The sequence below is a fragment of the Canis lupus genome, chromosome 24 (genome assembly GCF_003254725.2).
Source record: "Canis lupus dingo isolate Sandy chromosome 24, ASM325472v2, whole genome shotgun sequence".
In the NCBI taxonomy this organism is placed as follows: Eukaryota; Metazoa; Chordata; class Mammalia; order Carnivora; family Canidae; genus Canis; species Canis lupus.
In genome coordinates this window covers 46005532-46028037 of record NC_064266.1, presented here as the reverse complement: position 1 = coordinate 46028037, position 22506 = coordinate 46005532, and the positions used below count along the sequence as shown (strand labels likewise).

The 22506-nt window shown below is 56.4% G+C and overlaps 1 protein-coding gene across 2 annotated transcripts in view; it reads right to left on the bottom strand.

Moving 5' to 3' along the window:
• The window catches only part of CDH4 (cadherin 4), a 504369-nt gene that overhangs the window by 110814 nt on the left and 371049 nt on the right, over positions 1–22506 (bottom strand). For both annotated transcript variants that reach the window (XM_025470591.3, XM_049100352.1), the window contains exon 3: positions 21233–21459. In XM_025470591.3, coding sequence (XP_025326376.1) covers positions 21233–21459 — 227 coding nt within the window. The remainder of the gene's footprint in view (positions 1–21232; positions 21460–22506) is intronic.

The following is a 22506-nucleotide window of genomic DNA, read 5'->3' as shown; positions in this document are numbered from 1 at the left end:
ACAGAGAAAGACTGGATGATGCCTGGGGAAGTAGCTAAGTGCTTGGAGAAAAAAAAAATCAAGCAAGACACCCATGTAACAAAATGGATTACGTAATTACACGGTGAGGGAAAGAAACCGTAAAAACAGAAGAATACGTCGCAGAGTGAACTACAGCTTTTAAATCCCTGAAGGATGGGGTAAAAAGATCATAAAGGAAAACACATTTTAATTTAAGACTCTTGTGCATGAAAACATAGGCTAAAGACCGTTGACGACTTTGGCAAACATGATTTACAACCAATCTGCCAAAGGGTTAACAGCCTCACTATACAAAGAGTTCTTACAAATCAATAGAAACACGAGATCTTTTTGATAACAGGAAAAGGCCATGAATAGAAATCAACAGAAAAATAAAACTCAGTAGGCTTATTAAAAATGTACACATCTTCCTGTAATCAAATAATGCAAATTGAAGTAATAAATCCTCTTCAGCTGTCAAACCGACAGGACTAAACAAATGGATCCTCGGGATGGTGGAGTGTGTCGGGGTAGCCAGCAGAAGTGATGGTAGAGGATGTGGGGGCCTGGGGTTGAGCAGACCTGGTGTCTTGTATTTATGTGCATCCGAAGGTTCACTGACTCCGGGCAAGTGGCTTCATCTCTCTGAACTCCAGCTGCTTCTGTTATAAAACGGGGCTGGTAATAATAGCCCTGAATTCACAGGGTTGCGATGGCAATTAAACTGATGAGAGCCCCTGCCTATCGGGCAGCTGCTGGGACTGGACGGCGTTGGCACTCACCACTTCTGGGTGCTGACCACAGCCCTTGGCCAGCTGCGTGTGACAGTGACCATCCAGAGCCTCAAAAATCATCCTTGCTGTCAACTGAAAAAAAAATTTTTTTTTAAAAGGTCCTGGCTTTGGACCCAATAGCTCCACAGCTGTCCCACAGAAACTTTATGTAAGGGAAGCTCTTCCTATACACATGGTCATTACAGGTGTTCCTATAATAATATGATGCACATATAAAATAATAAAAACACCAGGAAAAAAACCTCCGGAGAGCTGACAGCAGTAAATATGAGCTAAATGCATTATGTGTGTTCATATTTTGGGATAGTACAGTCACGGAAAACTCCTGTTTGAAGACCAGGATCTGGAGAAATGCCTCGAAAATAATGGTAAGTGGAGAATGGCACCAAAGTGTACACATAGCCATATCCACCCCCCCCTTTGTAAGGACAGAAAAAAGATTGAAAGGAAATACATGAAAATGTCAATGATCACCAGTGAGCTTTATGCTGTTTTATTTTACTTTACTTCTTTTACCATCCTGTGTTTCTGAATGTTACAACATACATGACTTTCTATAATTAAGGGAACCAGCAGACTTCCATGGCCATGCAAGGCACCTGCATGGACCCCATAGACACGCAAGGCACCTGCACTGACCCCACGGCCACGTACGGCACCTGCATGGATCCCAGGGACACTACGGCACCTGCACTGACCTCACGGACATGCGGCCCATCAGGGCTCACACGACAACAAGAGGCCTGGATGGGGACAGCCCATGGCACTTGGCCACAGTCTACTCCACGCCAACCACAGAGGCTCCCTCCTTGGCCTGAGCTCAGGGTCCCTCCAGCAAGGTGGCCCCAGGTGGGCTTACTATTGCCCTCCGTGGGCACAGAACCTTGCCCACTCCTTCTGGCAAAAAAGCTGAATAGAAGCACGTTAAATACAGAGAAAACCGCCTAGTTGATGAAAAAAAATAAGACCTCCTATCTGCTCCCCAGTGCCCGAATCAATGGGAAAACCCACCCAGACAAGCTCCTGGAAGGAGGGACCCCCACGGGGACTTTCTGCACCAGGGTCCCAGCTGGCGCGGCCTCAAGTCTCTGCAGTAAAAGGCATCTGTGGCATCTAAACCCCAACGCCTCTCACAGGCCGCCCCAGCCTGCGTCACAAAGCAGCCACGCGAGGGGAGCCAGCCCGTGGCCCCGACGTCTACGGAAGGGGACATGACACCCACTCCTGTTCAAGTCAGGCTGCAGGTACCGGGACTCCTCTTCAGGGTCTAATGGTGACACAGCAATGGGGTCACATCTCTAGGTTCCTCGATGGGCTTCACGGAACTGCATTTAGGACAGTCCTGGCCGCACGCTGTCCCCCCACTGCCAGCGAGGAGAAGACCGCCTTCCCCGCCCCGGGGCACTGGGCGCTCCACACGGCCTCCGCCTACACCCCTCTCACTGATGCCTCAGGAGGCTTCCGAAGGTCACGCAGCTCCGGGGGCAGAGGCAGGGATCTGAACGCCGGGAGTCAGACCTCAGGGCCGGAGCACCTGGCTGAGCACCACCCCTCACTGCTGGGTCTTTGCCTGTGACATCACACCCCCCTTTACCTGTCCTCAAGTTAGGCGTGGGGAGGGCTGGGCACAATGAGCATTACCGTTGGGAGGTGAGAGTGCGGCCTGCAGGCTGGGTGAGGGAGCCTCCAGGAGACGGATGTGGGCTGCTATCCCGGCCCGGGGCTCCCCACCCACAGGTAGGTAGTTCACCTGTCCCCAGGTACCCGGCCCAGGAGAAGGGCTGGGGTAGTGTGTGCCTGAGGGCAGCCAGCCGGACTTGGGGACCTTGCACGAGACGCCAGGAGCCCCCGCCACAAGCACAGCCTCAGGGAGGGGGTACTGGTCACCTGTGGCTTCCCCGATGCCCCCCCAGAGGGGGTGCGGACACACAGGTCTGCCCCCAACCCTGACCCTGACCCGGTAATGCTCCGGCGCCAGCAGACGCTCACCTGCGCTCCCAGCATTCCAGGCTCAGGACCCTAAAGCGTTCTCATTAAGCCATTTTTGTTTTTTGCTTTATCTTCATTTGCTTCGGATGAGCCTGCGCGGCGTTAATTTCCCTAGTGTTGCTTAAATAAATTGCACATATTTGCCACTATTTTAAAGCTGTGAGACACATGTAATAACAAAATCTGGTGAAAATCAGTGCCAGAGCCGTGCAGCCTCGGCCTGCAAGAGGCACCCGCTTCTCTGGTGGAGAAATGTCCGTGCGGGTCATCGGTTACGGCGATGGAGCGAGCACGTCGCTCTGGACACGCAGCAGCGCCAGGCCCACTCTGCGCGCGGCGCCCGACGCGGATGCGCGATGACACGAGTACTCAGCCCTGCGTGCGTTACTTGCAGGTGCTCCGGACTTCCTGAGGGACGACACCTGCTGAATTCCCCAGGCGTCCCTGAATGTTGCAGAGTTGAGGGTGGCTGAGTGTTGGCTAATGATACGAACCTGACCTCTGTGCCCCGTTGCTAACACGTACGTGTGTGCACACAGGGATGTACAGGTGGGCACACATGCATGCATGTGTGCAGGAGTGTAGTGTCTGCACATCTCTGTGCATGTTCATAACATGCCACACTTTTCTCAAAACCGAAAGCCCGGCACCGTGACGGGTTAGCCAAAGCCCATCACTGGCTCACCCTAGACGGCTTCATCCAGGCCAGAGGCCTCATTCTTGGTGGGAGTCGGGGGGCTCCTGGCTGCTGGACTGGCCTTTGGGGCCAAGCGAGCTCACAGCTGCAGAACTACAGGGCAGGGAGCCCTGAGGCGGGCACCTGGTCCCGCCATCCTCTTCCTGGACATCCGGGAAGATGTGGTTAAGAGGTCACCCTCCTGGAGCTGTGGACACGAGGATGCTGCATGGAGCCCCCAACCTGAGCACAGCCAGATCTGGGCTCTGCGCCCATAACCACCCCTCGTCCTGTGCTTCGGGGTCAAGGACTGGCCATGCCGTCCACACGGAGGCCGGGCTGCCACCCGGGCTGTGCCCTGCTCCTGACCCCCGCCTGCTTGCCACTGGATGCACTCCTCGTCGGTGCCCTTATGGCCTGCCAGGGCTCAGGTCCCGTTTCCCATCTTCCACCAGCCTCCCCACTGGACTCCCTGGCCCACGCACATCCCCTGGGAAGCCCTGGGCACACGGCAGCTGGAACAAGCCTCCCAGAGCGTGGCCTGTGCCCTCAGGTCCTGGGATGGGTCGGCTCGGGCACCAGGCCTGAGGACCTCCACGTCCCCCTGTCCCTGCCCAGGGAGGGCACCTCCCGCCCTGCCCTGGGGGCCGAGGCCTCCTTCTGGCCGCCCACTCGGCGCAGGGCACGCACAGTGGGCAGACTTAAATGTGGGGTTGCACACATTTCCTGAGCACCAGAAATCAAGGGACCCTCAGGCTCTGCCCTCAAAAGTGCTCGTGTGGAGTGGCCGGCCAGGAGTCCAAGGGCAGTGAAGACGGGGGCACAGGGCAGCCAGTGGCCGGGGTATCCTCTGCTTTACTCCTCAGGACGGCTGCTGTTCTGTGGGGCAGTGACCAGCACCGAGCCAGGACCAGGCAGGGTTCAAACCAGCAGCCAGTTACATGCCATTCAATCCGTCTGGGGCGGGCGACACGCTTCATGGGGTATTTACACCTGGGCAGGGCACTGAGGGGTGAAGAGGAGCTTGTCGGGGGTGGGTTGGGGGACGAGGCTGGGAAGGAGTGGCCAGGAAGGGGCGACGTGGAAGCAGGACAGCATGGGTGCCTCCAGAACCTGTATTAAACTAAAGGGACGTTTGGGGCCTAGAAGAAGAGGGGGAGCATCCCAGGCTCCCCGGTGGGCAGAGCTGGTCTGACACAGGCTGCTCTTTACTGGCCTGGTGAGGCTTGTTTTGCCCCCCGCACCCCCAAGCCGTGGCTCCTCTGTGTGGAGCGAGGAGACCCTTATGGGGAGGTAGTGGGGGTGATGTTGGGGCACTGGGCAGATGGTCGGGGGTTTCAGCCCCATTTCCGGTTCACAGTGGGGAGAAACTCGAGAAGAGTCACCCTGGAGGGGGTCCTGCAGGCTGGACAACCAGGGGTGCAGAGGGAAGGGGTCGGGGGCTTTTGCCAGGACACCAGGGGGTGGTGGCCTGGCCTAGAATGAGCCCCAGGTGTTCAGAGGGACGGGGGGCTTCGGGGTGTCCTACAGCCTCATAGCTCAGGTGAGGGAACTGAGGCACAAGGAGGAAGGAATTTGCCTGGCTGGTGGGGGAGGGGTTAGCCAGGGGTGGTGCAGGGGGAGGTGCTCCCCGGGAGGAGACGTGGGTTCCCTCCTGGATGCTCGAGGCAGGGTTAGCTGTCCCCTGGGATGGGCCCCCCTCCGGCCATGGGCAGGCGGCCGGGATTCCACCCTGGCGGCTGCACCGGGCGTCTCCCCGGCCGTGGTGGCCTCCCCCCAAGAAGGGCAGGGCACTACCTGGGGCTGCAGGAGGGATGGGCTCGCTGTCCTGGACTAGGGAGCAATGGGGTGGGAGGGGTTCCCACCAGTCCCCCCACAACCTCGGGCTCAGGTGTCTCGCCACAAGGGACACCTGCCCCCACCCCACCCTGCCCCACCCCTCTCGTCCCCTCCACACACCCCAGTCGTGCCCTGGGTCAGGGCTGCCCGTGAGCCGGTCCTACCTGGACACACCTGGGTGCCCAGGTACCCCAGACGCAGCCCGCACTGCCCAGTGCACTGACCGGGGGCACTTCCCCAAAGGGGCAGATGAGGGTGTGGAGCGGCCCCCGGTGCAGACCACACGGGCCACTCTCACTTGCAAAGTCCTAGATCTGCTTCTTCAGCAGCTTTTATTTGCAAAGCGTTTCTTGTTTCAGCTGCCTCTCCCTCCGCGGCGCTCCGGGCCGGAGTCACTCTGCCGACGGTGCTCTGGGACAGCGATTAGCCAGGGGACCTCGTGAGGCCAGGGGCCCGGAGCAGGGGTCCCCAGAGCCGGGGGTCCTAGAGAGGGGATCCCAGAGTGGGGGTCCCAGAGCAGGGGATCCCAGAGCCGGGTTCACAGAGCTGGGGTCCCAGAGTGGGGGTTCCAGAGAGGGGATCCCAGAGTGGGGGTCCCAGAGTGGGAGGTCCCAGAGCCGGGTTCACAGAGCTGGGGTCCCCAGAGAGGGGATCCCAGAGTGGGGGTCCCCAGAGTGGGTCCCAGAGCAGAGGTCCCAGAGCCGGGGTCCCAGAGGGTGGTCCCAGAGTGGGGGTCCCAGAGCGGGGGTTCCAGAGAGGGGATCCCAGAGTAGGGGTCCCAGAGCCGGGGTCCCAGAGCCAGGAGCAGGACCTCAGGTGTGCCTCTAACTGTCTCTGGGCCTCGGTCTCCCCGCTCAAGGGGCTGCGTGAGCTCTGGGCATTGGGCGACCTGGACAGCTGGGGTGTGAGCAGTGGGCTGGGGCACCAGCCCGAGGGTCAGCTTCCCCCCACAATTGGGGAGGGTAATCTCACTGCCGGGTGGGAGTCTGGAGTCACCGCATCGAAGGACGTCGACTTCGCAAAGACAAAACGGCATCTGGGGCCTCCCCGGGCTGACGGCTGGTCCCTCTGCAGACAGACCGTCTGTGGCACCTGGGCGCCTGCGGGGCCCAGGACAGGTGGCCTTAAGGTCCTTCCGGACTTCTCGTCTGGCCCTGGCAGCTGTCCCCCGGCAGGCTCTCTGGGCCGGGCTCAAGGGCAAGCGTCCCCTCTTCCAGGGATAACGTGGTGAAGCCCCCGCACTCGGCTCGCAGGTTGTTATTTTAGGGAAAGAGTTGGGAGGTGAGGGGCCCGAGGACAGGACGACGGCGCAGCAATGACGACAGCCCTCCGGCTCACCGAGACCGAGGCCGCGGTTCACGGGCAAGCTGTGGAAGAAGCCGCGAGTCCACCGCCGGCCCCTGCCGGTCCGAACCTGCACCCCACAGCCATCTGCGGGCGCTGCCCCCGCGGCCCCCGCTCGGCACATTATTTTCGTCGGCTCCCGGCAGCTCTGTGCCGCCCGGTCTTGCTCTCCCTGTACCAGAGGATTGTTCTGTGTGTCTGATTATGAGTGTAATTGAGTGTGACTTCCAGGTGAGGTCTTCAGGGACGCCACAGATGAGGAAGAAGCCGGGTCATTTCCCTCCATCATCAATTCACCAGGGAAAGATGAATAATGCAAAACTGACCCGAGGCAGGATTTAAATTATCGCCTTTTTTTTTTTTTTTGGAAAAAAGCGGGGAGGGGGGGGTGGTGGTGGAAGAAAAATAGTGTCGGGAAGGCTACGATCATACGCACCTCCTCCCATCTACATGCAAAAAGTTCTAATTCATCATATTTTCTATTATCTAACTGTTCACCTGTAAGGGACACAGAGTTATTAAGAGCCAAGTGTGAGCACTGGCTGTTAAATGGGCTGACTTGTCAAGCATCAGAGGTGAAGGTAAATAGGAAGCATAAATAATCAGAGGCCACGGAGCTCAGGTGGCTTCCCTCGGGCCCTTCCTGCCATCTTGGTCGGGGGTGGGCATCTGCTGCTTCCTGGGTGACTATGTCCCTATTTCCTCGTGATAGGGATGCAGGCGACAGGTCCCGCTGCACCCCTTCCTGACCCGTCGTATCAGGTGCTGTGGAGCAGGGAGGGGGGAGGCCCATCCCCAGTCCACCCGCATGGTGGACAGGCTCCCGGGGGTTGGAGCCAAGCACCTGCTCTAGAAATGCCTCCCAGGTGCAAAGGGACACGAGAGGAAGGGCAGAGCCTGGGCAAGGCCAAGTGAAGAGTGTCGCGGGCCAAGGTAGGGGCAGCCCCGTGGAAACCCAGGGGTGGGAGCAGAGGGGGAGCAGAGGGAGGGCAGAAGGGGGGCAGAGGGGGGCAGAGGGAGGAGGGTGCAGAGGGGGCGGGAGCAAGAAGGGGGGCGGGAGCGGCACCGGGCTCCCAGCACAGTCATTAGACCAGGGACACTTGGCGCTTCTGCAAAGCGCGGTGGGTAAAGGGAGTCGGCTATCCTCCGGGGAGTGGGGATGGGGTGGGATGCTCAGAGTCGCCCTCTCAGCAGACGCAACTAATATGGAAACTGCCTCAAGATGCCCACGTGCCAGACCCCAAGGGGTGCATTTCTAAGGTGTGCCCAGCAGCCCTGACCCCCCAAAGATGTCACAGATGACAGCCTGACGCCCCGACAGGCCCTCCCCGCCATCCTCAGGTCCGGGGCTGACCTGCTGGACGCTTCCTTCCTTAGCCTCTCAAATTCCTTCCACTTTTGAGAAAGTGGCCTGGACCCGAATCCATCTGATTTGATAAAAGAATCTATGGAAAAATCTCCACTTTGTTCCCGGTGGGACATGCCACGCGGGCACCGTGTCTGCTGATGCTCAAGGCTTCTCCTTCACCACGGGGCTCCGGGTGGGCTTCACATGTGCACCCAGGCCCCTCCCCTCGGCGTCCCTGGGGGGCCGACTCCCGCGACCGGCACTGCAGGCCTGCGGACCCCGATGCCCGGACACGGCTTCCTCGGGCGGGCACCGGGCAGACGATGAGGAAGGGCTGGGGGCGGGAGAGGGCGACGCTGGGCTCTAACCTCCCTGGGCCTGTTCTCCCGCCTTCCGGGTCGGGCGGTGCACACCCTTCTCTGTGCGGTCAGTGCGCGGCTGAGCGCCGGCCTCCCCGCACGGGGGGATCTGCGCTTGGAGGACGGAAGGTTCTGGGGGCCCTGGGAGGCCACAAGCTTCGTTTTCTCCACTCCCACGAATAAAGCAGCCCTTCTCCCCCGCTCCCCGTCCTTCGTGACACCGAGCAGGTGCCAGTGAATGCAGCCGGTACCTCGTTCCTTTAGCCTCCCTGCTGGGTCCCGCCCGGGCTCGGAGGCACCTGTGATTCACACGCGCACAGTGACCACTGACCTGTGTCCATCGTCCCACCTGCCCGTTCCTGAACGGCCCTAACAGCTGGGGAAGTAAGTGGCCCATCTCAGACGCAAAAACACGACGAAGGGCCTGGTGCTCCAAGATCACTGATGGCACAGGGGTCTGTGGTCAGGGGGACGTGCGGGAGGCCACGGCCCTCGTGCACTGTGACCTGACCGAGGTGGTCGGTCGTGCTTTATTCCCCGAACACGGGTGTCACTTATGCCTCTCCTTTGTCTCCTCCTGTTTCCACTGCTTCCTTACGGCTTTGGGTGACACGTGCTTCCGTAAAGGAAATACCGCCTCCCCTACCCCCCATGTCAAACCTGGTGCTGATTTTCACTGAAGATAATCAGAATCTTAAAAACAAAAGAAGCACTAAAGTCTGTCCTGATAGTTCATTTCTCTGCCTCCTACTCCCCTTTCAATATGCATTTGAAAAATGGTACATTTTGTTTGCCTGCAAGCATGTATATTTAAAATATTTAACTAGGCTGCTATCTGCAGCCTTCTGGCTGGTTTCCATGGCAGCTAAGGACGGACAGAGTAAAATGGTATTTAACAAACACAAAATAAAACAACGGGGAAACATCTCTGTTCCTCAGCAAATAGAACATGCGAGCCGTTCTAAATAAACATTTGCATGAGTTTGGTTCTGAGAGGCGCCGAGCGGATTTTCCGACGTGCGCATGGCCCCTGAGCAGATGGACGCAGGTGTGATCTTCCCCCCACAGCACTACGCTATTTCTGACTCCTGATCTCTTCTAGGAAGGGCAGGCGGGTTTGCAAATTCCCATGGAAATCATTCCTGGCTTGGTTATTCCCTCCTGTATCCCCATGGGAGAGTGTCTTCGTTGCTCACTCACACCCAGGGCATCGGGGAGGGAGGGGCTGCTGTCGTCCCCGCACACACCTGGGCAGGTGAGGCCCTGGCAGGTGCAGTGACCGGTCACGTCCCCCGAGCTGGCGCACGGCTCCTCTCTGCCCTGCGGCTGGTTAGCGTGAGCGCTCCTGACACCCTGTCCCACCCGGGCCAAGCAGGGGGACCCAGGTCCGGAAACTGAGCCGCCCCCGTGGAAAGACTTCAGTCGGGGCTGCTCAGGCACTTTTACCAGCCGGGGGCTCCTGGTTGGGAAGGTGTCATGCTGTTCCTATTGGCGTCAGAACCACCTTTCTCTTGAATACCTCAAAGGTCACCCCCTGTCCTCCTTCGCCTTCTCTCTCCCCAAAAATGAGGATGCGGTCGGCACAGCACCCAGTGCAGGCAGGACAGGGTGCACCCTGCAGGGCAGCATGCATGTGCAGACGGCAGGCTCAGGGGCCGCGGTGAGGCCTAGGATCCAAGCACAGAGGGCAGGACGGGAGACCCCACCCCATCCCGACGAGCCCCCCCGTGTGGGTGTGGGTGTGGGTGTGCGTGCACGAGGCTCACACCACGCGTCCAGCCGGGTTGCTCAGCCGTCCAGGCCTCCCCAGCTCACCCAGGACCCCCAGGGCCCCGGCGGTTGAACACCTGTCTCCAGCCCAGGGCCTCTGCGCCTCGGCACTGCCGACATTAGGAACTAGACTGCTCTCCGGGGTGTGGCCTCCTGGGCATTTGCCGGGGGTCCGTGGCCCCCACCTACTTGATGCCAGAAACTCCCCTACCTGCCGCCCCCACCCCCAGTTGTGACAACCCAAAGTGTCTCTAGGCTCCTCTGCACGCCTTGAGAGAATCAAGAAAATCATACTTGTCTAGAAACATTTTAAACGAAACTACTCTTCATTTTACGGGGGAGGGGGGGACAATCGCAGCAAAAAAAAAAAAAAAATTTAAATTAAATTAAATTAGCAAGTTAAGCCACACTGTGTTACTTTTTTCCCGGAGTTGTTAGCGGTGGAACCAAATGAATCTTTCACATTGGTGTCAATTAGTGAGAAATATCGTCAGTTTTGTCAGCGTTGATGGCTCTGGAAGGCTTCAAAGAGGACGTGATCAGGGTCGGCCTGAGAGCCTTAACTCAACCAGACTTCCAGTCTCATTTCCTTCCGGAAGGCGCCCCGGGGATGTTCAGCCCCGTAGTCGGTTCTGCTGTCCACCGAGGACGTGGGGCCCGCAGGATGGGCTCCAGGCCGCGTGTACGCCGGGTGGCGGGGCTCAGGCTCACAGGTGACCTCGCTGGGGCTTCTTCTCAAAGCAGAAGCGCCCACGACCGCCTCTCTGTTGTTTCCAGAAACATCTTCAGGAACAAGAAGGATTTTATACTTCACCAAACATCCGGTGGGAGCCACGGCCTGGAGAGAACCACCAACCTGCGTGCGTCTGGACACACCTGCTTGATTTTCACCAGAAACACCTACCGGAGGGCAGCCTGCACCCACGCTGCCTCACTCGCGTGCATGCACACGCACACGCCAGCCCCTATCAGAGGCTACAGGCCCCGGGGGTGGGTGAGCAACAGCCCAAGGGCACAAGCACGTCTGCAGTGCTCACAGCTCTTGTGCACACACGCACCCGTGCCGTCTCCGCTCACTACACGCCCAGGAGGCTGCGTGCAGAGAAGTGTCCCCTGGCGCTGGCCGCCCGGCCCCCCAGGCCTAGACTCGGATGGGCTGAGACGGGATCTCGCCCAAGGACGGGAGAGGCCGGGGCTGGAGGCGGCCTCTGTCTTCTCTTATGCTTTAGGCCTTGGCTCCTAATGTCGCCTTTCTGACCCTGGACACGGCGGCAGCCTCTGCCCCCTGCTCAGGGCCGGCTCCCAGTTCCCGGGGTATGGGGACACAGAGGCTGCCGCAGGGCGCGTCGGGCAGGGACACAGCCGTGCTCGGTCGTCACTCCCCCAGGGAACCAAGAGAGGGACTTGGGAGCTTTCTGACCCAGGGGACCCCAGAATCCTCTGAGGGTGCCCTGCCCGTCATGTCCACCTCGAGATTGTGCTCCTGGAGACTGCAGGGACCCGTGTGGCCTGTCTGCCCCGGCTGACATGCCGGAAGCTTCCTTGCCTGGCAGCGACGCTCGTCCTCGTCCCTTTGGTCTCCGCCCGGCTGCCAAGCATCAGCGAGCTGCCGCTCCTGCCTGACTCGGCTCCCGCCCGGCCGGTCTCACTGGGACAGTGCCGGCCAGAGTCGTGAGGCCCCCCGGGCTGTGCCGGTGACCCGTCACCTCCGCCCCGCAAGAGGGTGGGCGGGTCAACCCCGGCACCCGGGTGTGCGGGGCCCTTTGCAGCCTGAAATAGTGTCAGCGTTTAGCTTTCCCGCCGGGCACGTCCTGCTCACCCGGGGCCAGGAGAGGACAGTCGGGTGGACGCGTCGCCCGAGGGCCGTTCTCCGAAACCGCAGACAAGGAAGCCAAGAGGCCCCTCCGACCAGGTACAACCACCACTCACACCCTGCGCGCCAACAGTTAACAGCCGCCGTGAGTTTGAGGAGTTCCGCTCATCCCTGGGGACCCAGCGGTGTGGGGGTGCGGGGCTGTGGGGCCCTGACGTGCAGGGATATAGGGCTTGTGGGGTGTGGGCAGTCCGGCGTGTGCCTGGAGCAGCCCTGTGGTGGGGGGGGGGCGAACACGCATTAGGGCTGCAGGAGGCCGCCCCCACGGGGCATGGGCGCGGACACGTCTACACCTCGCCCACGATGGCTGATCGCTCGCACGAGGCCATCCGTCTTCTGGGAAGAGATGAAAGAGCCGTCTTGCCACTGTCTGAAGTCACACACTCCATCCCTCGGGCAGCACCTCTGACCTGGGTGCCTTCCCAAGGCACCACCTTGCGCGGAAAGCCCCACGGGGCCCCTTTCAGTCAAAACCTCTGAATCTGCGGTGTCTGGGTGCAGGCCCAGGCGCGCCGGCCCTCCGGTGCTCACTTGAGGGCCTTCCTGCCTCGGCCGGCCTTGCCTGAGGGGTCTCACCTCTCGGGTGGGCAGGTGGACGGCAGGAACGGGTCCTTAGCGGGCCGTCTCCAGCGCACCGTGTCGTGACCCCCCTGGGGGTCCTTGGTGATGGAGGCGACGGGCTCCTGCCTGCTCTCGGGATGGAGGGGTGACGAACTGTGGGCGGGTGCAGACGGACGGCAGGGCCTCGCCATAGGGGTCTTGGCCAGACCTGTTCTTGCTGTCCTGGGGACTGCGCGGCAGCATGCGGAGACCTGGGGGCGTCTGGAGGCCTGGGCGGGACCCCGGCTTGGGACCCACAGCCCACGTTTGGGGGCCTACACGAGGTCTGTCTGCAGTCCGCTCAGCCACAGGCGGGGAGGCCACATGCCTGGTGAGACAGCGTCCTGGGGCCGCCGAGCCAAAGCACCAGAGCCCGGGGCGTGGTGACAGCGGAAGTCTGAGGTCAAGGTGTCGGGGCGGGGGGGGCGGGGGCAGTTCCCTCTGGGGCCGTGGGGAGAATCCACTCGGGGCCTCTGTCCTCCACTCCGGCGGCCGGCTGGCCGTCTCCACCGTCCTTGGCTGTGGAAGCGTCGCCCTGCTCCCCGACTTCACCTGCGGAGTCCCCCCTGCATGCGTGTCTGTGTCCAGATTTCCCCGCGGCGTCAGCACACCAGCCTGACCTGCGTGTCTGCGAGGCCTTCCGACAAACTCCCCCATTCCGAGTGAGCGCAGGTTAGCACCCCGCAGATGCTCCCCGGGGGACGCTTTCGGCCCGTCCAAGGCGGGGACGCAGGAACGCGTGGGGAGACCATGTCCGCCCCGGGGCCGGCCGGGCGTGGGTGCCGCTCGCCTGAGTGTATCTTTCATAAATGCTGACGTGCGCGTTAAGAGCCAGGATTAGTTTCATAAACAACAGTTTCTTTTTTGCAAACTATACCCACAGGTCCCATTGCCACGTTCGAGTGCGAGCGCAGCCCGTCAGCTGACAACCATGCGCGAACCTTTATCTTCAGTATTTACTGTTAGGCCAGAATATTGCTCCGATTCCTCGGGGGCGATCCAGCACTCCTGTGGGAAATATGTGACCTCATTTGCATTTTCTAATTGAATTGCTATCAGCTTTCCTGCAAGACTGCACAAAAAAATGTTATTCCAGATTCCAGCATGGCTGGTATTACCCACAGAAAGGCTGCCTTTGAATAGTTGCTAAGAGAGGAAACGGGAAGGGGAAAACTTGCCAGATTTTTATGGCTCGTCTCACCAGGGAGCTGTCAGTTTTGTCCAGCTCCACCGAGTCGCCCAAAACACCGGGCAGGGAGGCTGCACTTGGAGAAAGAGGATTCACGGAACCGGGAAATTAGGGGGACCCCGCACGCTGGTCCTTGGGGGATGTACTTCAAAGCTCCTTTTGGCAAGAGCTTCCCGGGACTTTCCATCCTGCACACTGCTCCCTTGGAAAGGGTGCTTTCTGTGTCCAGAACCTTTTGCCAGCTGCACCTCTGCTCACTGTGTCCCCATCTGAACTCCCCACCGTCCCCAAACTCAGCCGGGAAGCCCTCAGCATGCATTATAGAAAAAAATTCTGCCCAGAATTGATTTTGGGCGGTGGGGTGGGCTAGGGGTCATTCCACCTTTATTCCTTAAGCATCATCTACTGAAAAGATCGTCCTTCCTCCGTTATCCTAGGTAGGGCCCGGCAAACTTTTTGTTAAGGGGGTCAGATAGTTCAATATTTTAGGCATCGCAGGCCAAGAAGTGAAATCAAAGGTATTAATATAGATACTTATACAACCGTTTAAAAATATAGAAACCATGCTTAGCTTGCAGGCCATCAAAAGGCGGGTGGCAGGTGGCAGGTCAGATCTGGCCGCGGGCTCTAGTGTACTGACCTTGGCCACAGAGCGCTGCTCTTATAAAAATCAAGCGCCTGCACCATGTGCACTGACGGGGTTTATCAGGCCGTATACGTGAAGCGAGTGAATTCTACTGTGTAAAAGCTACTCCTCCCTGAGGATGATTTTTAAAAAACATGAAATGTTTTTTTCTTTGCTTGCCATTCTGCTCCATTTGTCTATCTGATCACCTTTGCTCCTTAGCCACCCTATTTTATTTTATTTATTTTATTTTATTTTATTTTATTTTATTTTATTTTTTCATGAGTGACATGGAGAGAGAGGCAGAGACATAGGCAGAGGGAGAAGCAGGCTCCATGCAGGAAGCCCGATGTAGGACTTGATCCCAGGACCCCAGGATCATGCCCTGGGCGGAAGGCAGATGCTCAACCACTGAGTCACCCAGGCGCCCCTAAACCACCCATTTTAATTACTGCAGTTAATGGTTCTCAAATGGGGGAGACTTTAGTCCCTGGAAACATTTTGCAAAGACTGGAGAGAGCTCTGGTGGCAATGGGGGTCTAGGGGTAGGGGCCGGGGATGCTGCTGGGTGGACGTCCTACAGCGTGCAGGACCACCCCACCATGGAGGATGGTCCGGCCCGAATGCCAGCAGTGCTGAGGTCAAGAAACTGCTCTGGTTTGCACATAGACCTCACCACATCCCAAATACCAATCTTCGTGCTGTTATGGGCTATTCTTGGGCCTTTGCATTTTCATTTAAACATTTAAAGTCATCTAGAGGCAGCTGGGTGGCCCAGCTGGTTAAGCATCCAACTCTTGATTTTGGCTCAGGTCATGATCTTGGGGTTGTAGGATCGAGCTCTGCGTCATGCTCAGCGGGGGATCTGCTGGAGATTCTCTCTCTCACTCTCTCTCTCTGACCGCCCCCCCTTCTCTCTCTCTCTCAAATAAATAAATAAATCTTTAAAAAAGGTTAAAGTCATCTCTCTGCCCTTCTATAAACTAGTAGACAAGCAAAACATGCTGTGATTGTCATTCGTGTTGGACCGTTGAGTCTCCAGGGACCTCTGGGTGGAACTGGCGTCACCACGGCACCAAGCTTTCTGAGCTATGAGCAGAAGTTCTGGTTTTCAGGGTCTTTAATTGTTCTCAACAACATGTAAGGGTCTTATAAAGGTTTCACCAGATTTATTCCTGGCTGTATGATCATTTTAAATGCGATTGTCATTGGCATCCGGCTCAAATTTCGTTTTCTAGCTATTTATTCCTGGTGCGTGGAGGTGCAATTGCTTTTGCACCGAGCACTCTTGCTAACTAACCTCACTCACCCAGCCCAACAGGTTCTCGGCACATTATTTCGGGTTCTTGACATTCACAATCCTATAAACTACGCACACCGCCGGGTCTGTTTATTCTGACTCCTTTTCTCGCCTGACCTCAGCGGCTTGAAGCTCTGGCATGTGACGGAAGAGCAGTCTCGTGCTATTTCGGATGTCAAGGGAGGCTCCGAGTATCCCCATCGCACCCTGGCGGTGTGCTGCACGCCCTTGACGAGGGTAGGGGTGGTCCCTTCTTTTCCTAATTTGCTGAATATTTCATCCTGAATGAAGTTACATTTAACAACCGATATTCAGGTGGTCACGTGGTGTCTGCCCCTTATTTTGTGTTGAATCACAGGTATCCGCTTCCAGGAGTTAGAGCAGTCTTCTGCTCTCGGAACGGACCCGTGCAGCCACGGTTTGTCCTTTGCAGACACGGGTGCACTTGAGCTTGTTAGTATTTTGCTCGGGTGTTGTTTTCATCGATTTAAGAGCAGCCTGGTGCACGGCAACCCGCTCCCCTCCTGCCCCTTCGGAGTTCTCGCCGGTTCTGGCTGGGCGCCTGTTCGCCTCTCTGGACAAGTTTCTCGGGATGAGCTTTAAGTCCTCCCTACAGTTGGGGTAGCGCTTCACGCGTGGCCGTGGCCGTGGGGCGCGGGTCTGAATTGAAAGGAGTTCGTGATAACGGAACAGTTGAGGTTTTCTGCTCCTGTTGGTCTTGGTGAGCGGCATATTCCCAGAACCTTGTCACTTCGGGTATGTTCCCAAGTGCGTCGGCATTGACCGTCCGCCACGCACGGCAACCGACCGCGAGGCTGCTCATCACGCCCTGTTGTCCCTTCCGATTCGGATCACGGCGGTTCCTTGCTCCCTCTGATCGGCTCGGGAGTTCAGAGGCTCAGCTGCTGTCCTTGGGAATCCTATGATTTTGATTCCATTACCTTCTCCTCTTGCGTTGACCATTTCTTTCTTTCCACTTTGTTCTGCTTCGTTTCTTTCCCTAATTTTTTAAATGTTTAGACCGAGGGCTCCCACCCCCCTTCTGTTCTCACGAAGGTAAGGTGGGCCGCTCCCCTGGGCGTGACCTTGGCTCCTCCCGCGCGCTCTGCTCAGAACACTGTGCACCCTGCATGCGGTTTCCTTCCTGCGAGGCCCGGGCAGGAGGCTCTTCACTCGACTTCCAAATCTACGGGGGCTTTTCGGTTACCTTCCTCCTTCCTTGCTCTGATTCTAAGCCTGAGGCTGGAGATTGAGCCTGCAGCCACGTGTCGCGAAGGTGCTGGGCATCCCTGAAGGTCACGTGTTCGCAGCCGTGCTTGGTTCTGGGTTTCGGAGGGGAGGCCAGACTCATTAAATCTGTGGGCCGAGACTTCGATTTCCTTGCTGGCTGTCCGTCTGCCGGCTCTATCGGGGACTCAGAGGTGTGTGTGCTAATTTTAACCTTTCATGGAATATTTGTTTATTTCTCCTTTTAGTCCTACCAGTTTTTGCCTAAGTATTTTGAAGCTGGATTATCAGGTGCACACAAATTTAGGACTCGTACATTAACAGAATGCCCAGCTCCCCTCTGATGAGAATTGCATGGTGTTTTCCCCGCGTCTTTTTACTCTCAACTTTTCTCCATCTTTACACAAAGCATATTTTTAAAGGCACTTTAAAAAAATATTGCCTAAATCTGCAGACTAGAAGAGGTGAAAACATTTGAACAGGACGTGCACCCAGGAGGCAGGAGGGCTTAGCTCTCCTTTGCACGGTGCTGGGTCATTATTAAGTTACCCGGTGAGAGCATAATGCTTCCTTTGCAATCACGTTAGAGTCCTGTGAGAATCCCATGGGAAAATAAAGACGGTATTATGATAGATATCTTTTTATCACGTTAGTACAAGGCCTTTAGGTCACTCCTCAAGTTCAGATTTACTTATGACTTGAAATGCCATCTACCTTGGCCAGGGCTCCTTGTGCATCTCAAATTGATCGTGTCTACCACTGTGACCTGATGGTGATTTTCCAAGACCTTGTACAGGGGTCTTTGTCTTATCCGAGTAGTGTATTAATTCCATTTCCATCATCTTCCAGGGCATGTGAGCATCCTGGATTCTCTGGCTCCATGATCCTCTGGCTCCATGCATGCTTTCTCGTCTGTCCTGTAGCTTACACCTCACGTAGCATCTCACCCGCCTTGCTCACAATTATTTGTATCTACTTATTCTTTTCATGGCTTTTCACTCTAAGCTTTCATCTCAAAGCATCCTATTTCTGCCTGAAGAACATAACCTATAGCAGAGTCTCTTGTGGTGGTTCCTGAAGGAGACTTTCACTGGGTAACAAAATCCTGTGTCTGTCACCACCCACCACCTTCTGGTGCCCATCGTCCCTTCGCCCCTTCGAGAAGCCAGCTCCCCTATCATCGTTGTACCTTCCCTGGAGCTGGCTTCTGTTGGATTTCAGATCTTCTGTGTGACTTTGGTGTTCAGACATTTTACCATAAAATGCCTGTTGTGGACTGAATGCATGTGGCCTCAAATTCGTATGCTGGAACTTGTGCCTCAGGGTGATGGTGTCAGGAGGTGCAGCCTTGCAGGGTGATTAGGATCAGAGGAGGTCATGCCAGATGGGATTGGTGCCCATGAGTGACACTCGAGTGTCTGCTTGCTGCCAGGTGAGGATTTAAGACATCAAAGGCAGCAGTCGGCAGGAGGCCCTCTCGGGGACCTGACCACATTGCCACTCTGGTCACAGACTTCCCGCCTCCAGAATTCAAGGAATCCATGCCTGTTGTTTACAAGCTGCCCAGCCTACAGTGTTTCCTTCCAGCAGCCTGAATGTGTGAAGACTGAGCCTAAGTGCAACTTTCTTCATATTATCCCACGTAGAATCCACGGGGCACGTTGAAATGATGCCTGGAGTCTTCTGTCATTATCTTTTCAATTATTACTTTGGCTCCATTTTATCCCCCCCTCATATTCCAAACATACATTTTTGGGGACCTCTTGCTACTTCTCCAGCTTACTCTTCCTTCTGTATTTTCCTTCTCCTTGTCATTTAGCCTGAATATTTCTTCTGACATTTTCTGCTTCACTAAATCTCTCTTCAACTGCATCTAATCTGCACATATATCTACCCATTGAGCTCTTTTGTTTGTTGCATTTTTCCATCTTAAAATTGTGCAATTCCTTTCTACTCTTCTTTAAAAATCTTGTATTCAGTAAGCTTAAACACTGTAAGCATAGATATTATAATTCCTATGTCTGATAACTCCATTACCTGTAGCTACTGTGTGCCCAGTTATTTTCTGCTGAGTGCTAGGCATTGTTTATAAGAGAAGACGGGTATAATTCAAGGCCTAGTGAGGTACTTTCCACTGGAGAAGATTGACATTTGATTCTGGCAGGTGGTCGGGGATGTCAACAGTATGGTATTACATTAAACCATTTATAGAGAGCGACATTATTCAAAGGTTGGTATTGGTCTTTGTAAGGACAAACCAACTAAGTGACTCTGTCTTACACAGACCCTCCTTCCTGTCCCCAGGAACCACCCTGGGGAGGGTCCAGTGGCTGTGATGGGCACAAGACTGAGGGTAGGGACCATGCTGATGGCAGTAGTAAGAGCTGCATCCTTGCAGCAGGGCTCTTGTGAGTCTACAATCTGTATGACACATAACCTCATATAATACCTGTGACAACCCCACTGTTATCCTATTTTCCATATCAGTAAATCTTGGTGTGGTCAAGTGACATGTCCCAAAGCATCAGACAGTAAATTAAAGAAGATTTAATTTAAACTGTAACCCAGGGCAGCCAGGCTGCTTTATGGTGCTGGGCTCAGTCATACCTAGAAAGCCAGTTTTCACTCCTCTCTAGAACACTGATTCTTCCATTCAGCATAGGGGCTGTGGTCCCGTGACTCAGTGTCCCTAACTGTAAAGTGGGGACAATGAGAGGAGCCACTTACAGATGTTTTGAGAGCCAGAGGGGTGGATACCTCCTAGGACAAGGCCTAGGCAGGGTCCTAAAAAGTCAGGACAAGGAATTCTGAGTTTGAAAGTAAGAAGACACAGGGAGTCATCAGGTGACCTGAAATGAATAGAGAAGGGCTGGGTTGGGCGGGCTGCAGAGACTCTGCCCGCCACCTTTCATGCACGCAGGCATGTGGCCCCACAGTACCCCGCATCTAGACTTGCCAGGATGGCCTGAGTCTGGGATGCAGATTCCTCGCCTCTCCTTTTGCCCCTTGGGTGCTTGTTGGGCCAGCCTGACGTGGGGCTGGAGAGGCACTTGTACTGAGGACTAATTGCAATCACCTTCCAAGAGGATCAGGGGATTAACTGCATCAGAAATCGCTTCATTAACATGCCTAACAAAAGGTGTCATTATGTTTTCAATTAGTACCTTTTATCTGAGGACTTCCACAGGCTTTAAGGACCTCTACCCTCTGCTCTGAGACACGTGTTTTCTCCACTGCAATCAGGGATATAAGCCTTAACACTGGGGGCCAGCCTGTCAACCCCTGGCCCTGCACCTGAGGGAAGGGGTCCCCCCATGGCCCATGTCCCAGCCACCCCAGGGCCCACCTTGCTCATTGCCTTCTCACCAGCTCGTGGCCCGTCATCATCACCCAGGAAAGAATGGAAACCACCATGGGACCCTCCATCTGTCCTAGGGTCTCAGCACCCACATGGAGAGACTCGCAACATACTGCGGCTCTGCTAAGGGAAATGGGCTTTGAGGCCTGGGTCAACATAGCCATGAGGGCACTTGACGTCCTTCCTGGGTGGATCAACTCATTGCCAGAGGGGAAAGCTACCCACCAGAGTCACCACTTTCTCTTCTCTAACCTAAACCACCTCTGTTTTGTTTAAAAACAAGATAACACAAAATACAGGTCCCTGTTCTCCCAAAGGGGATTCCTTGGAAGCCCCGAAGAGGGTTCCCTGATCCGCCGGCTTGGGAAACTTGCAGACTGTCTGCCCCTGCAGTTCATGAGGCACCGTAATTGTGTGAGGCGCTGGGTAAATGTGCAGGAAGGAATCTGACCAACCTGGTCTAACCCTTTGCTTCCCAGGGTCTTTTCGGAGGAATGCCCGGGAATGCTGTAGAAGGCATTGCTTCTCGCGGTGCGTTCTCTTTGCTGACCTGATGCACCTCACATCACAGTAATTCTGAGGGTCCCGAGGCCCCCTGTTCGCTGCAAGGTTTTCTGCTTCCCCACGGGCTGACCCCCAGGCAGGGGGCAGTGAGCAGCTGGGACTGGTCATGAGGACAAACAGGGCTGCAATTTCCTGCTAACCTGCCAGCCCCACACCCGAGGCCAAAGCCTCAGGCAGGAGAGGTTACAGAATTTGGGGTGCCCAGGGAGAAACGGGTAAGAACAATTAAGACAGTCAAGATTGTGCATTAAACCGGGGATGGGGCCTCAGGAAGCTGGCAGGTCAGAGGTCCTCTGGGGCCAGCACAGCCCGTTGAGGGTCATGGACCTAAGGGAGGAAGGATCCTCCCCAAACCCCTGCATGTGGTCACATCTTACCTTGTGTGCGGAGCGGGCTGACGAGGGCTGGGCCACCAGCAGCCGCACCATGGCATCCCATCGCCTGGCTGTCTGGCGGTCCCACGCGGTCACGGTGAACGCCACCTGCTCCGAGGGGATCCGCAACTCACGAGTGGCAAAGACCGTCCCATCTGCCTCTACTTTGAAGTCCACGCTGTTGGTCTCATACTGTGTCCCCTTGGTCCCCAGACAGCTGCTGAACGTGACTGCAAGTGGAAAAGGAGACAGGGTCAGGACCGGCCTGTGGGCAAAGGGTGGCGCAGGTGCTCGCGTGGTTGATTTCAGCTGCGGGTTCTTGATCTCCGAAGGAGCAACATGGGGAAAATAACGATTTAACTGATTTTTTGGCCTTCAGGTATTGTGTTTTATCTCCCACGTTCAGGGAATTAGTTATTGGCCTTCGCAGAAGGACATAAAAAACCCCGCGGCTGGCTGCTCGGCGTCTCCGCACGCCCTCCTCCCCGTCCCCGTATCCCCGAATCCAACCCGAGTCTGTGGGTTGCACGGCGGGTGCACTCTGCTCTGCCTGCAAACGACCCTGGCCCGAGCCCCCGAGCCCCCGAGCCCCTGCAGGCCTCATGCCCCAACGCCCCCACGGATCTGTTTCCACCCCAAGAAGGTTAAGTGCGTGGAAGGAGCCGGGAAGGCAGCGTTCGGTGTTCCGAGTGGGAATCTGCTGTGCTCTCTGGTGCATTTTATTACTCAAGGACCCAACCTGATGCCCGCAGGCTCTGTCGGGGCAGGCTGGGCGGGACCCGGGGTCATCGAGGGCCTTCCCGGGGACCGGACACGGGGTGGGTCAGGCAGCGGGGTTCCCGACCCTCTGGTGCGTGCAGAGCTTTGCCCCCCGTGCATGAATTAGGCACCGCATCGCCAGCCCCTCCTAATGACTCTGCCGTCCGGCCACTTGCAACCCCTGGGCTGGGAAAGACACCTCAGGAGCCGCGAGCTCACCGGGACCACATCAGTGTGTTTTTGACACAAGTGCTTTTGCAGCTGTCGCCAACGCCACGGTAAAATGAGAAGGCGCCAGCAGCCGGTGTCACATTCCGCTGATAGAAACGATAGATAAAGTTACCTAGTATTTATAAAAGTGTGGGTATCTCAGCAATTACGGTGGGAGGATTGCTTTTTTAAGCAATTTCACTGTCACAGCTTACATGATTTAATTACTATTTATTCCAGAAACTAAAAAAAGTGCTTCACTGTTACATTTGATGAAGTGTTTTTTTCCCCTGTGTTCACCTTTTATT